The sequence below is a fragment of the Lotus japonicus genome, chromosome 4 (genome assembly GCF_012489685.1).
Source record: "Lotus japonicus ecotype B-129 chromosome 4, LjGifu_v1.2".
Lineage (NCBI taxonomy): Eukaryota > Viridiplantae > Streptophyta > Magnoliopsida > Fabales > Fabaceae > Lotus > Lotus japonicus.
Window position 1 is genome coordinate 68,932,325 of NC_080044.1, and position 16,091 is coordinate 68,948,415.

A 16,091-nucleotide genomic window follows, 5' to 3' on the forward strand; every position below is an offset into this window, starting at 1 on the left:
AGTTCCCGTATTTTTACCCGGGTGTGGTGAAAGATAAAAATTTACTTAAGAGTGTGACTCTTAAAAATCGAACTCATACCTCCCGACGAAACTAGTTTAATATTATTAGTTCTCAACTTGATTATTACTATTGTCAGAGAACTTATTTATAGATCAAATCTGATGACCTTCATATAATAGCTCAGAATTAGAACTTATAAATATATGAGATCAAAGAATATTTATTTGTTTGAATTTAACATTATAGACAAATAAAAACGTTTGTAAAAAACATATAGAATATCATAATTTTAATTTTCTAAAATTTCAAATCATTTAAATAAAGCCAGAAAATCAAAATAGATATAGGAAAAATAAGGGTAGTGGTGATGATGAAGGTGGTAGTGGAGGGTGGAGGCAGTGGTGGTGGTCGGGGAGATTGTGATGGCAATAGCAGTTGTGGAGGTGGCAGCGACTGTGATGGAGGTGGTGCTAGTGATGAAGGTGGTGGAGATGAGTGTTACTTGGTGTGGTAGTGGTCGTGGTGGAAATTATGACAATAATGGTGGCTGAAGGCGTTGGCGGAGGCGTCAGTGGCAAAAATGATAGTAGTGGAGGGTGGTGGCAACAACAATGACAATGGTGAAAGTGATGGCGGCAATGGACATGATGGTAAAGAGACCACATAAATAAAAGCACGTCGCTATGGTCTCCGTAAGAAAATAAGTTAATGTTTTTTAAAAAATGCTCCTCTTCAATACCTTTTTCTAAAAAACTCCTTATTATATTTTTGTCAGTAAAATTAAGTTACTTATTTTTCAGAGTTTTTTATAAATTGTGTCTGGTGTAACTTCTCATTTTAAAGAAAAGAGAAGTAAAAAATGTCCTTATATATTATTTTATTAGTCAAATCAGTAATTGAGGGTTATTTCATCAATCACATGAGTCCCTAAAATACATGTTGCAAAATTCACGTACACACTTATCTTTGGTATATTCTTTTTTGCATTTTTTATTTTAGGTGAACTATTGTCTGTGCGGTTTCTCATTTGCATCCCAACACACCAACAGAGAAGTAGTGACACATTGACTTGACTTAAACGTGAATCACCGTTGAGTTTAACAAAAATCTAAAGATACACTAAAATGATGTAAAATCCCAAAGAGCAAGATTGTTTCCCAATACAAAATGGGGAGGGAAATCATTAATTTAGTTGGGATAAATTACTCCTATTACAAGAAATAATATATCCAGCAAGCAAAACACTGCAAGTATCAACATGTTAGGCCAATATTTCAAACACAAGATCATCTCCTCTTTTTTCCACCTTTTCCAGATTTGTTTGAAGGTCCAGCAGTTGATGTAGACGTTGATGCAGTTTCCTGCTTCTTAACCCTTCCATGATGTCTAGGCACCATCTCTGCAATGCGAAGCATTAGTTGCTTTCCTGCAAAACAATCACAACAAAACAGAGACATGAGATATATTCGACATGCATAAGCAACTTACGGAAAATAATTACAAGAAGCCAATATTCTAATCCTTTTGAAATGTGATGCTTACAAAAGGATAGTAATTGCTTTTGTCTCTGTTGTCAGAGGCGTTAAAAAAAAGAAGCCACCATCATTAAACCTCATTCAACACACTTTCTAGAGCATCTAAAATATTTTAGAATATGTATATCAACACTCAACAGTGTCCAAAATATCATGATATACCAAGGATACCATGCATGATAAATAAAATGCAACTATATCTTAGAATCAACACATGTAAAACTTTCAACTGTTACACATTAGTTCACAATATAAACTGAACAGATTCTTCCTATTAGCAACATCTGCATTACACGAAACTCACTAAAGCAAGGCAAACTCTGACCTATCTATAATCAGGCTAATCTCTGCGTTTAAAAATCAAGTCTCCATGAATTTTATTTTGGCTAAACCAAATAACACCAAACGTCTTTCTCCTTTTTTGGGTGGTTTGAAGGGTCTAGGTTCCAATCAAATACATCCTGATCTATAGATAACAGAAGACTTGGAAGTATATGGACTGGTTGGCTAACGGTTAGAAAAAGGATTTATTTGAATTTACAAATATTAAAAAAACTCAGGAGCTTATTTATTCTGTTTTTAGAGGGATTAAAAAAGATAGACAGGCATATAACAAAGTAAGGGTATATTAAAATTTAGAATTTCATTTAGAAGCCTCAGTTAAGGAGGGACCAGTAGTCTATGCTATGTTTGGTTCTGAGTGATGGGTGGAATCGAATGGGATAAAATGAAATGGAATGAAGTGGAGCAGGAGCAGTATAGATTGGAATAGAACAAAATACCATACTATTGTTTGGGTAGTTTATGATGGAATGGAGTAAAGTTTCAATTTCATTGTTTGGGAAGTGAACAAAATGGTAAAGGGATACATGAATAAGTTGGTTCCATCATATACCTCCCAAATCAGGGGGAAGATAAGTAGAGGTATTAGGCGGAAATGCAACAGAATAGAATGGAACACAGTTCATCGCAAGGATTCACTTCACTACATCCTATTTTAAAAAATCTAATTCAAACATGTAAACACCATCAATAATGTAAACATGGGTAACTAATGTTAATCTATTTCATTTCACTCCACTCCATTCCATCCATTTCCATCAATACAAATACAATCCTATCTAACTTTATTACAAAGAATATGTAAACACCGTCAATTTTATGTAGAACCAGTATAATTAGACCTTAGATTTATAGTCACGCAGCTATACTTCCCTTGTTTAAAATTTTTACAATTATTTACTACATATCAAACATCTCAACCAAAAGCTCTCTTTTAAAAACATAAATGATGATATCTTACAGCCCTATTAAATCTAAAGAACCTACAATATGCTCTCTTTTAAAAAAAAGTTAGAACAATGTCGCTCTTGCAACTTAATCATTCGAATAAAACAGTGCATATAGATGGAGAAAAAGGATAGTAACATGTCTTTTTCAGTAAGACTGTTATCTGTCACTCTTCAAAATAAAAGATAAAACTAGTCAATTTCAAATTGAAAACAAGTGATCGTAGCTTACCCTATTTTCATCTCTACCACTCTCCAAGCGGAAAAGTGCTCACTGTCAATTCAGATTACTATTTAGGAGTTTCGTAGAGTATCTCTCCTCTCCCTCTCGTGATTTTGTTCACAGTTCCAAGTTAATCATTCTTTCCTCTTTCTTTGATTCTTTTTTTTCTAGAAACATACTCCTTTAGCCAAATCAGAAAGCACTTTCACCTTAATAAACTTGAACATAAGAGTACTAGCCCATCCAGTTGAAACTTGGGAGAACGCACAAGAATCTGGCTTTAATAAGCTCACGAAATAAAGACTATCCCACAATGCTACCAATAGGTTCTTCCTACACAGTGCCCCTCTAATAAGAAGACTGAGAACATAAAGCCACTGATCAAGTTGCGTTAAATTATATACACAGGCACACAGCCACCACACATCTTGGGTTTCAACTTTATATATATAATATATGGTAAAGCGAATATTTTCAATTTATCAATTTAAATTTTTATTGCAGGCTTTTAAGCTCCATCTATATGAGTACATCCCTTTTTCTCAATCTTGTTGTAACACTGTTTTTATGCATAAATTAAATGAGCTATGACCAAAACCAGTCTAACTCCTAATTCTACCCAAATCTAAATTTGTAGTACCAACACTCCTCTAAGTCCATGCCACTTTGTAGTCACGCTCCTAATCAGTGTCTAGAGCCATAAAAAATAGTATATTATACATAAATACTGCTGGTAGAGAGGTTGGTTGAGTTCAACTCCACACCATATGCCATAAGATAGGCTTGGCAATGTAATTAACAGATAAGAAGTATATTGATTCTTGACATAAATCCAGATTCTTTAGTCATATTAAAAGCATAAATGAATTTTTACAAGCACACAAGTCAATTAGTTCGCGACTTAGAACCGACCCAAATGCCAAATGATACCAACTTCACATCATGACACGAATAATTGTAACTTCACGGCAGTATTCTAGCTAGTGAGCATAAGATGGAAATATGGTGGCCTCCTCCTAAGGCTGTTAACAATGTTCAACTTCATTCCTATCCTATGAATCTATGATCCTATCCACAATAATTACAATCTAAGACAGACACACATGCTGCAGGGTTCAGCTTCAGCCATTGAGAATTAGATGAATAAAAATCATATCCAAGCACTACCATTACAGTGATATACATTCATACAGAAAAAACAACCTAAACTGGAACGCTATGAATGATTGAATTGAGAATCTTACTGGAAGAAATGTCAGAATTGAAGAGAGACCCATCATCCTTTTTGAGCAAAACCCTGACTCGGCCTCTTTGCATGAAATCACGAGGGTAAGCCTTGTCAATCTGTGTGGTCAATCAATGAAAACAATTTCAACGAATGAAGTGGAATTTGAAAAGATCAAATAGCGTTGAAATGGAAGATGAAAGGTACCTCAATTGCGAAAGGAAGCTTGAGGTAGCTGCAGCAATCCCCAATTTCAGCGCAGGTAGGGTTTTCGCAAGCTTTGGAGATTCCGATTCGTCTTCCTTCAGCCATGGTTTTTTTGGAATTGATGTAAACGGGATACAGAATGTTCCATTTCTTTATGCTGGGTAATTCACTGTCCATGTTCGCGCTCGCTGGTGAAGATTCAGAGCAGAATGTTCAGATCTGTGTGATGGTGAAGACGAGGAAGAAAACACAGTTACCTTGACGAGAAATAGAGAATGAATGAAACTGAAGAGTGGTGAGACTGGGAAGAAGGAGGAAGAAAGAACACTGCTGGGCCTGACCTTCAATCACTCCAAGCCCACTTCAACTAATAACTCGGGCTTTCACTACAAGCCCAAGTTAACTATAGCATTGCTCGTTGGTCCATCTTCTACTGCTTAGTGCACTGACACTGAAGTGAGAGATGAGTTTCACAACTATTGGTTGCCAGATACCTAGTTAGCACCGAAAAAAAAGTAACTATAGCATCGGTTTGATTGAAAAAGAAAATTAACATTATGATCAGATTTTGCATACGCATAATAAATTATGTCGTTTGTTTTTAAAATCCTATATATTGATATTTCAATCAATTGTTGTAATGTTTACTTTAGCTTTTAAAATGACTCATTTACTTTAGATGAGGAAATTCCTAAGCTATTTCATTATTCATATTTCGAGTTTTTTTATATTCATAAAATTAAGTCAATTAGTTTCTTTTTATTATATTTTTGTTGATGGGCAACTCTCATCATGAAGATCTCTTGATGCTCCTATTTAGAAGTAGGCATCTCCTGCATTCCCCAACATATCATTGACGCCCTAGTCTGAAGTTATTTACTCTCTGTTATATCATTTTGTAAAAAAAAAAAGACCTATTCAATCAAACACAAAATTTGCTTTTCTCACATTTTAATTAGTACAAAATTCCAAGTAACTATTAAACATTAAGATATTTTTTCATTTAATTTAAAAAAAAACTATTAAATAAATTTTAACAATTTCTAAAGTATATTTTGATTTTTTTTACGAAATTCTCATACTTCAATTTCTTTTTCCATATGAATGGTTGTGAACTTGACATGGATATACCGGAGCTAGCCTATAATTTATATTTTCTAAATTGTTCTACCAAAAGTTTCACTTGTTTTAACCAGATCACACAAACAATTTGTGGCACACATTTGTACTATTTTAGTAAAGGGAAATGTTTGGTAGACCACCAATGTGTTTAGACATCTAGAAAGAGAAATGGAGTGCACAGAGAGAAATAATATGTGAGATGATAAGAATTCGGAGGGTTAGCTCAAATGGTAAGAGTTAGGGGACATAAGGGTTGGGTGGGATGAAGGGTCCAAGATTTGAACCATAAGGAGAAACTAATTTACTAACATTTGCCTATAAAAAAAATGATATGATAAGAAGTGAGATAAAAAAAAATGAGGTGTTTAATGAATGTTTGTACGGATAGCAAAAGCCATGTGGTGGAAGATAAGATTTCCTCATATTCAGTGTGAAGCTAAGAATCAATCCTCATATTAGGCAACTTACCCTTAAAAAACAAAATTCACATAGAACCGTTTTGCTTTCATTCATGCTAAAAGCAGAGAATATATACCTAATTCCTTAAACTAACTACATGGTTCTTCAAGAAAAGGATAAGGATATAAAACCTCGTCTACCCATATAAATAACAACAAAACTCTGAAAACAGTGACATAAACTAGCCTCCATTTACTATTCCATTGATATATTGCCTACATGTAGCCATGGATAGCCAAGATGGTTTGGCCCTTCTTTCTTGGGAAGTATCTTATAAATAAGTTGTCATGTGTTTCTTCAAAAACAACAGAAGATTTCAACAGTAGCTCTAAAGGTTTTCTGGTGGATATTACATGTGCATTTGGAGCACAAGTCTTTGTGTGCAAGGAAAGAAGCACAGGCAAATGAGAATCATTGATAATGATGAAGGATGTGGTTGCCTACAAGCATGTCTGGGAGATTAAAAACTTCTCAAAATTGGAATCAGAATGTTATGACTCCAAACCATTCAATGCAGGAAAGTACAAATGGTACAAATAATTAACCTTGTTCTGTTTCAAAACTTGATAGACGCAGTCCAATGTGGTTCCCTAACCTTTTCTTGAATTTGCAAGTTAGTTTAGGTGAAGATGAAGAATCCACAACTGCCAAAAAAGATTAATACCTAAACATTGTTGAAGGAAACTTTAAAGTTTATATCACACAAAGGATTTAGATTCCAAAGTGTATTTGCTTGAACCTAACAGATTACAGAACTTTTGCTTTACAACACACGATAGATAGCAGATAACTTGACGATTTACTCATTGGTCAGTATGCTGTTTTTCTACAGGAAGATAAAACTATATATCCCAATGGAAAAGGAGCTGAATTGGGAAGTTATCTTTCTCTGTACCTAACCTTGGCTAACCCAACATCCCTTTCTCCTTGTTCCAAAATATAGGCACAGATAATCTTACGCATAATAGACCAGAAGCAAGCCAAGCATCATGATGGAAAAGGTAAAGCTTGATAGACTTTTTTATGAGGTGCAATTCCTCAAGAAAAATGTCAGTGACACAGAATTATTATTGAATGAATAAACATTATAGGCAAAAACGTTCACATGTCTAAGCAAACAAACGCACAAATTTAATTCAATTCAATAACTAACAGGGAGCAGTTCCTTTTTTGTGACCTACTTGCAGCTAACTACTGGTTTAGTGCCTCAAGCCTCGAAAATGGTGCATCCAGATTTATTTTGCTCAATAATTTCACCAGTCAGAATTTGGGGTATTTAGTGCCTTACATTTGCTTGGTAGAGGCAGAGTTTACAATACTTGGAGTGGTTGATGCATTGTCCTGAGACTGTTCATAAGTCTTCTACTACTAATTATAATTTACAAGTCTAAATGTGTATCTGTAAGTTCTAAATGGATACTGGCATTGAAAGCCTTATACTCCAAACATGGAAACAGATATTGCTGCATTAATCTTTGAATTGTACACTTTATTTAAAGTATGAAAAGTAAATCATTATTTACATGGGAGATTCTGGTGCCATGTCATACATACAGATTATTTACTGAAATGAATTACAAATACTGACAGCAATTCACAATTTGCAAATATTTGCTGGAATTAACATTTACAACAAAGTTAGCCAAATGTTTTCTCACTGCTGTAACACATGTACAGAAACCCATCATCATCCTTGTAAGTTTGGTAGATGGAGTTCATAAGACTCGCTGCAGATGGAATCACAGAAGCCATAGACAAGATATATATATATATTAGCTTTAATATAAGAACAGAGAAGTTTAACAAGATTTTAGTGATAAGATGCATTTACCAGTCTGAGGAAGCGTGTTCTTGACAAAAATAAACAGAGCTTTCCCAGGAGCCAAACACAGCCTACTACTTAAAATGTGAATAAACTGTCCAACAGACATGTCTCGAGGAACCAAATATCTAAAGAAAGACAACAACAAAAAAAATACAAGAGGAGATTAGGCCCTTCATGACACTATAGACCTTAAACTTGTCAAATATCTAGTCACAATTTGGGATTCAATGATGCATTATTATTCAATCTTATTACAGTAAGTGCAAAATAATGGATTCAACGATGCATTATTATTCAATCTTATTCTTATGACAGTAAGTTAAAAGGATCAGAAAACAAAAGTCAAAATCAATGAAGACAAGGCTGAAAGGAAGGCACCACCGCCATCAATGAATAGAATGACACAACTCATGATTTCACAATTTATAAAATTGGCAAATGAAGTATTAGACCAAAATTAGCAACCACATTTACCTAAAAGCATATAATCAAGATGTTACTATTCTTAAAAGTTATTTGTTAAAGCAAAGTTATTGGCAGAACATGCATGGGTTGTGTATATATAGACGTAGTGCTTGTTTGAGGATTATTCTATAATTGATTTTAAAACCAACATCAATTTGTTTATGCGAATAGCTTCTAGATTATATAATTGATTCTGATAAAAGAGTAGCCGATCCAAACATACTACTAAATGCAAAGTTAACACTTACTTCTTCTTGTCCAATTCAGGAAGGTCTGTCCTAGAATATCTCTCAATAATGACCTACAACAACACATAATGCATGAAGATAAAATAGTCATGACTCATTAGACACCTCAAGTTGATTAAAAAACACTCACTTTTTTAAATTAGCATAAGAAAGTTTAAAACTTTGACACATATCAATCAAACCCATTTGTGAACTATCACATCAGAAAATGAAATTAATAAAAAAAAAGTAAAAAAAAAAGTCATACAGGAACTCGATCGGGGTATTTGACTATGATGCTATCCGATTCCTTCCGTCGTTCTTCTGCACCCAATCAAACACCAATGCAATTCAATATTACTAATCACAATTTCATCAAATTGCATATTTTGGAATTGAATTTGAGCAATTTGGGATTGAAAAAGAGAAAGATTAAAGAACAAACCGAGTGAGAATTCGTGTTTGAAGGAAGTGATCTTGCCCATGAATCCTGGAAGTTTCAACTGAAAGAGATGATGAAGAAGAAGAAGAAGAAGAAGGAGAATGCAATGGTTTGAAGTTTGGAATGAAAATGGAAAATGGTAGTATTTTTCTATTTCGTTGCGTCCACCGTCAAATTTTATGGCATTATCGTGCAAGTCAATGTCAATCAACTGAAACACGTTAAGAACCAGAAACATAAACTTGAGAATATAATAAAATAATCAAATTGGGCTTTCATCATGGGCTTTGTTTGTTTGGGCCTCATGTCTATGTGGGCCTGAGAATGGATAGTGCTTCCAAAAAGAATTAGTGAATTGATAAATTTGTCACTGAATGTATCGGATCCTGCAAGTTCGTTTATGGATGTCCCAGAATGATAGCTGAAGTGGGAAGAATTGGTTGATATATGAGTTGGGGAAGTGAAGATCCAGTGATCAACCCCGGAGGGCTGCAGTTTATCTTTCTGATATACAAAAAAAAATCAATCTATGGACTCATAAAATATTCATGGGCTTGCGAATTATGTAAAATGTCGGTTAAGTTTGTCTATGTGATTAGATAAAACATTAGTCAAGTTAGTCTCTAATCAATGTTGTACACCACTTTCAAAAAAAAATATTGTACACAATTAAAAACTGCGGATATATTGATATATCAAGGATAAATCCACTATTCCCTTCAAAAAATAATATGATAAATTGACATGTTGATAGAATGTATGCATTTTCTTCCAATAATGATGAAATTGGCAGAAACTAAATCAGCACGTGTCCATGTTTAAAATCCCTCCACTTTTGAATCTCATGTTGAAGTGCTTCATTTTGATTGATGTGCTACCATATGAATATCATCATTCCATGCACGCAAACACAAATGCCATGGTCAATTGAATAAAGTAAAATGCAGTGACAAATATCTTCCCAGAAAAGGATATACTTTGTCATTTTCATTGGGTGTTGGTTTGATGAAGATATGGCAATGGCACCATAACCCTGACCAACCCATCCAAGTAATGATCAATGGTCAAAATTGGTGGGAATTCTCTATGCTATGACGTTCCTTTCCAAACTTCCAATCTTCTGAGTCACTTATAGTTATCAGTTATCACTTGGTTTGAATGGTTCATAAGATAGAAATATAAGGAAAAGCAATGAATGAGCTTGGTTGATATTATACAATGAGTTGAGCTGTCAATTGGTCTATGGCTCCCGGGTCAGGCCCCAACTCCCATATTTGGGCCTTAACCAACATAATCCATTATTAAATGTTGGTCATTAAGCCCTAACCTATTCAGCCTCACTAATGATGTGGGCTAGATGGGGCCAACATGCACCTAATATTTTAATAGTTAATTAAAATAGACAAAACAGTATTTCATTTGTTTTATACTAGGGTTTTAAAAATTAACTTGATGGAAGAATAAAAGAAGTATTTCCCGAATTTTATATAGACCCTAACACCAAATTGACTCGGTGTCAACCTGATAAATTGACATTGACTCCAAAATTGATCATAAACTCTAAAATCGATCAAAATTCTAAAGTCAACCTTAAAAAAGAAAGGATTCTCATATAAAGTTATTTGAACACAAACTCTTGTGGCTAACCGTGCGAGTAGATGAACATGGGTGATGAGTTCTCTCCTATGTTTTGGGGAAAATCTTTGACGACTAGGGTTCTATCTGTTGTTTTTTATGAAGGTTGTGCATGCATGCGTGATTGTCTCCTTGGCTAGGGTTGTTGTTTTCATCATTCATCCTGCTCGACTTGCACGTGTCTTTGCCTAAAAAACATAGCGTTGTTTCACATAGTTTGTATTCATTTGATCATTGGCTTGTGTCTTCATCCCTAAGGATGATTGCAAACCAACAGAGATTTTACTAAGCCTAGAGAGATTCGACCCCTCGATCTATGAGAAAGTGAAAGTTGAACTCGGAACCTAAGATCAGTTGTGTCAACCTAAGTTGGCAAATTACTTTAATAATAATGCACTTTTTTTTACAAAGACATCACCGGTCACGGGTCGCCAAATAAAAAAAAAAATTATAAGGACTAAAAAAAATGTCCTCTGTTCATAGCACTAGGTTCCCTACGCTTACTACTTCATTGTTCCTCTTCGCTACAGTAGCAGCCCCTTCCTCGGTTGCGCCTCCGCTAGCCACCGCACCAAACCGGCACTCCCGTCCCCTAAAATCTCAACCCAGCATTGAGCTTCTGTTCAATCAACCACACAAACACCAACCAAGAACACAAAGAGAAGAAGAAGAACAATGCAAGACGGTGAGATTGATCAAACAACAACCACATCGAATGGAGAGAACAACTCGGAGTCGAAATCGAAGAAGAAGTTGAAGATGAAGAAGAAGCTGGAGAAGGAAACAGAGAAGGCTGATAAGCGTGGCTTGTGCTACATGAGTCGCATCCCTCCTCACATGGACCATATCAAGCTTCGCCACATTCTCTCTCAATTTGGTGATATTCAAAGAATTTTTCTCGCTCCTCAAGGTACCCCATCTTTTGTTCATACTCTGACACAACACAAAAATCATCAGATTCTGATTCATGTGCTTCTGTCACGTTAATTTTGCAGATTCTGCTTCTAAGAGGTCACACGGATCCAGAGACCAAATGTTTTCAGAAGGGTATTTGTTGTTTCTTGTTGTTATTCGAATTGGATTGATATCTGATTGAACTTGTTGGTTAAACTAGTTGCTGAATTTTTTCTATGTTGGTTGGTTTTGATTTTGATCATTGTGTTTTTCTGTGTGACTGTGTAGATGGGTCGAATTCACTGATAAAAGAGTTGCTAAGAGGGTTGCCAATATGTTAAATGGTGAACAGATAGGTATATGTTTGCTCTTTGGTCTTGGTTTTTGAATGGAAATCAATCATCTTGTCTCCTATTTGATTATCAATATATTAGCTGCATTGGTTGTTATATAATCTTGTTTGAAAGTATAGTATGGTGTTTACTTGTGGTAGCAGGGTTATGCTCTAGTTGGGGCTGTACTTGTTTTTCCTTCTTGTCTTATAATGGAAATCACAATGTTGTTCTATTGTCAATTCTAGAATTGTTTTATTCCTTTAATTTTGTGAAAGAGTGCTAGGTAACCGAATCCCCTAGGTTACCTTAGTTAGAAGCAGGGTAGTACTAGTAGTAGAATTCTGATATTATTCACAATAGAAATGTACAAGATTGCTGAGATATTCGAGATTCTCAGCCACTCTCCCTAAGTCTCAACCCAAATGATCCCTAAAGATGATTAATGCTCTCTAACTCACTCTTATTATAGACTAACCCACAACCCTCTAACTAACTACCCTTCTTAGAACTAACCTAGGGGATACGGTTACCTATCAAAGAGAAATGCAATATATTCATGGTAGTGTTTACTTGTAGCTGTATTGTTCATTGTGTTTGTTTGTGGGGATTCAGTTTTCAAGTTTCTGATTTGTATTGTGTGTGACCAGGAGGAAAGAAGAGGTCATCTTTCTACTATGACCTTTGGAATATTAAGTACTTAAGTAAGTACAAGTGGGATGATCTGTCCGACGAAACAGGTAATCACTTTATGATCGGTGTCTTGTTTTTTATTTGGTGGAGCCTGAGCAGCTTATGCTTACGCAAATATATGTTTGTTACAGCCTTCAAGAAAGCTCAGCGCAAGGAAAAACTGGCATTAGAACTTTCTGCTGCCAAGAGAGAAAGGGATTCCTATCTATCCAATGTTGAACGCTCACGTGCTTTGAGTGCTATAGAGGAGCGACTGAAGAAGGTACACTATGTCTACCCTTCTCTGCTTATCAAAAAAAATGTCTACCCTTCTCAAAAAGTAAAATAAGTTATTGTGCCATTATGGAATTCAATCTAGATATTTTTGGGGTATGTATTTCACACATTGAGAGAGAATTTAGAAAGAAGAATCTGATAAGTTCTGTATTTCATGTAAGTTTTCCTTTCAGGTGACCATAGAGATCTTATATTTATAGAAGATAATAGCTTCTAGCAGAAGCTTGTGAGCTGTTTAACTTGTAACTGCTCAACAGAATCTTAACAGAAAACTATCTTAGTCGATAGTTCTTTCCAATTCATTTTTATTTTGGCAACCATTTGAGTGGCAGGCTATATTTTGTTTGAGGCTTTGAATCCAACCCTTTCTGGGGACCCTTAGGTAACAGTAAGAATTGTGGATAGTTAAATAAATCCAATTTTGTGAACTGAATGAATTAAACCAACTAATTTTAGATGGTATTGTGATTTGCTGGACAGAGAAGTCTTTGGGTTCTGAGGAGTTGGTTATGGTTTATAATAATTAATGATTGAGTTTTATTCACTTGACAGACTAAAACTTGATGTTCTTACTGCTGATGATGTTTGATGTTATACTTGCTAGATCTCTACCACTGCATAATCCCTAAAAAACTTTGTACTAAATTTCTGATCCACTTTACTTTTGTGTTCCACTACATTTGCTTACTCGTTTTGACTTGTATTGTTCCGTCCTACTTGAAATATTTTAGCTGTGTTGGGCTAGGATAGACTGCCAAGTTCTGGAAGAACTTGGTATGGATTGTAAATATTGTTACTTTTTCCTTCAAGTCATGAAGAATTCGTGACTGTTATGTAGTTTTCTTTTGCTTAAAAAACAATTCAATGAGAATTTACTTAGTGCCTGTTTGTGTACGCGTTGAGATGTGGAATACGTGCGCCTGAATGGAAGCTCCAAATTGTAGTGTTGAGAAATACGCGCGTTCAACGTGAGAAGAACGCCAACGCAAATGGGCTCTTAATCATTAGGCTGTTACTTTCCATCTGTATTTTTTAAAATTTAACTGAATATTATGTGTATGGAGGACTTAGCTCATACTAATATCATTGTATTCGGCTTGCACAGAAACAAAAGGTTCAACCAGACTCAGTACAAGTGACGAAAGTGATTCGCCATTTCTCTCAGACAAAGCCAATAGCAGCTGCTGCTAAAACTAAATCTGAACTCTCCGACGATGTACTGGATGCAGTAAGTATCAATTTCATTTGTATTTTCTCTCCTTTTTTTTTCTTTGATGAAATACTTAATGTAGGAAATCAATCATGTTTAATTGAAGGTTTTCCACTATGTCCCTTGCAGGTATTTGGCGGCTCATAGTGCATGTATTGGTTATACCTTCAACATGGGGTCATACTTTCTTGATGTATCTATTAATTTGTAATGATTTTTCTAGAAATTAGTTTCCTTGTTGATCCTTTATTTTCAAAATTAAAAGGGATCTGCATACGAAACAACTAAGAGGCAATGGGGTTAGCGGAGTTGAAGTTTCTGAATTGTGCAAGATTTGGTTTTGAGTGAAACTTTTTGCCAGTTGCAAACAAAACCGTCCAATTATGAATTGTAATCTCCAAAATCATGTTATTATTGTCTAGAACGCGAGTACCTGCATAATTCTGCAGTAGAAAAAAGGCAAAAAAAAAACATTAGATTTTTTATAGAGTCTAAATTTGAAAATTAAAAACCCTGAGTTCTAAAAGTGACAACATGCAGCTTCTTTGCTAATGGCTTTAAGAGTCTGTATAACACATCAAAACATGCACTCAATAAAAGCTGTTTTTATCACTCTAGGCACTTAATCAAAACCTGTAGCATGCCTGTTTATATGTGATTAAATAGTAATTTCAAGGCACTTCTTATTGTAAATGAAGAGTCAGAGGTATATTTTCTAAGTTGAAATAAGTGGGAAACATCATGAACATTAGACAAGTGAGGTGGTAAAGTAAATTGATAGGCTAAAGGTGTGTTCTTCGGAGGAGCACGTAATTCTCCATCCAGATTCCACAGCACTCTGGGACACTTTTAGAAAGAAACTATTTTAGCATAATAAAAAAGGTATAAATTTACTATTATAGCATATTAGAAAGTTGCACTGAAACAATAATTCATTAACAGTTAAACACCCTAGGTAAAAAATTGTTTAATACTTGTAATTTAACTCTGGTTGATATCACGAATTCTGTCACTTGGCATTTCACTCAAATGCTATAAAAGCATATTGTAATTCTTTTTCTGTCATTGAGTGTGCAACTTTGGTTTTTGGTTGGCTATCACTATCCAATATCCATATAATTAAATAGATTCCAAAAACGTCTATAACTATACATTCTGTTCCACTTTTCTAATCCGTGATTTTATTTGCCTAACATGTTTTTTTATGAAAAATAAAAAGACAAAAATAGTTTCTGATGTAAATTAATGTTGCTGCAATTTATGGACCTGTTTATAATAAAAATAGAAATTGTTGAAAGGTGTCTTTTTAATGAAGATATATCTACCAAGTTTTTTCAATATTTTAAGGCAAATATTAACGATTCTTTTTTTTGTTTAAAGATTTTTTTTAAATATTATAGTTTCTAGATAAAAACAAACACACTAACTTTTACCCTTTCAATTATTGACTTTTTTTTTTTTTTTGCCAAAAGCACTGTTTTTTCAACAAGTTTTTTTAATATTTTAAGGCAAATATGATATGTTCATTTTCTATTATTGTGAATTATTTCTCTTTTTTCTATCAATCAAATCACTTATCACATATTTACTTTCTCTCTCATTTCTTCTTATCTCTCTCTTCCTCCACCTCTCTACACCTAAAAAATGAGGTGTGAAGATATAATTATTATGTTCACACTCTACTTTTTCTCACATCTAATTTTCACTTATTTTCTCGTATTATCTCTTTTTTTAACTTTTACATCACTTATCATATTGTTCAATTCTTTTTCATCTTTTCTTTTCTCTCTCCATCAGGTGGAGGTGGAAAGGTGTTAAAGAAACATTTATCGTTTTTCAAATATTGATATATTTGAGACCATATTTTCTAGCATATAATGTGCACTATGCCTTAATTCTTTTGTCACTAACCTACATGTTTTCTTAATTTTTTCCCTTCAAACTTCAAAGACAAATGTTGGATGAAGTCAAAAGTCGAGTGAATCACCATTTTGGTTCCTAAGAATGAAGGCATCAGTCATAATAGTCCCT

General features: G+C 34.3%; 4 protein-coding genes across 4 annotated transcripts; 2 read left to right on the forward strand and 2 right to left on the reverse strand.

Annotated features, from left to right (window-relative positions):
- Positions 1-1,051: 1,051 nt before the first annotated feature.
- LOC130715614 (signal recognition particle 19 kDa protein) lies at positions 1,052-4,801 on the reverse strand. The gene is made up of 3 exons (XM_057565733.1): positions 4,481-4,801; positions 4,293-4,392; positions 1,052-1,427 (listed from the first exon to the last, which is right to left on the reverse strand). The coding sequence occupies exons 1-3, from the start codon at positions 4,655-4,657 to the stop codon at positions 1,288-1,290; spliced, it is 417 nt and encodes a 138-aa protein (XP_057421716.1). The 5' UTR covers positions 4,658-4,801; the 3' UTR covers positions 1,052-1,287.
- A 1,364-nt stretch (positions 4,802-6,165) lies between these two features.
- LOC130715692 (MATH domain and coiled-coil domain-containing protein At3g58360) lies at positions 6,166-7,434 on the forward strand. The gene is given in 4 exon segments (XM_057565808.1): positions 6,166-6,591; positions 6,894-6,906; positions 6,909-7,062; positions 7,249-7,434. Coding segments are annotated over 4 exon segments (615 nt in total). The 5' UTR covers positions 6,166-6,301; the 3' UTR covers positions 7,407-7,434.
- Positions 7,435-7,529: 95 nt separating this feature from the next.
- Positions 7,530-9,218, reverse strand: LOC130715693 (autophagy-related protein 8i-like). The gene is made up of 5 exons (XM_057565809.1): positions 9,024-9,218; positions 8,847-8,902; positions 8,600-8,652; positions 7,893-8,011; positions 7,530-7,788 (listed from the first exon to the last, which is right to left on the reverse strand). The coding sequence occupies exons 1-5, from the start codon at positions 9,061-9,063 to the stop codon at positions 7,700-7,702; spliced, it is 357 nt and encodes a 118-aa protein (XP_057421792.1). The 5' UTR covers positions 9,064-9,218; the 3' UTR covers positions 7,530-7,699.
- A 1,914-nt stretch (positions 9,219-11,132) lies between these two features.
- Positions 11,133-14,458, forward strand: LOC130715768 (pre-rRNA-processing protein ESF2). Its single transcript, XM_057565888.1, has 7 exons — positions 11,133-11,565; positions 11,651-11,702; positions 11,838-11,905; positions 12,532-12,621; positions 12,706-12,836; positions 13,956-14,078; positions 14,190-14,458. The coding sequence occupies exons 1-7, from the start codon at positions 11,331-11,333 to the stop codon at positions 14,205-14,207; spliced, it is 717 nt and encodes a 238-aa protein (XP_057421871.1). The 5' UTR covers positions 11,133-11,330; the 3' UTR covers positions 14,208-14,458.
- Positions 14,459-16,091: the final 1,633 nt, after the last annotated feature.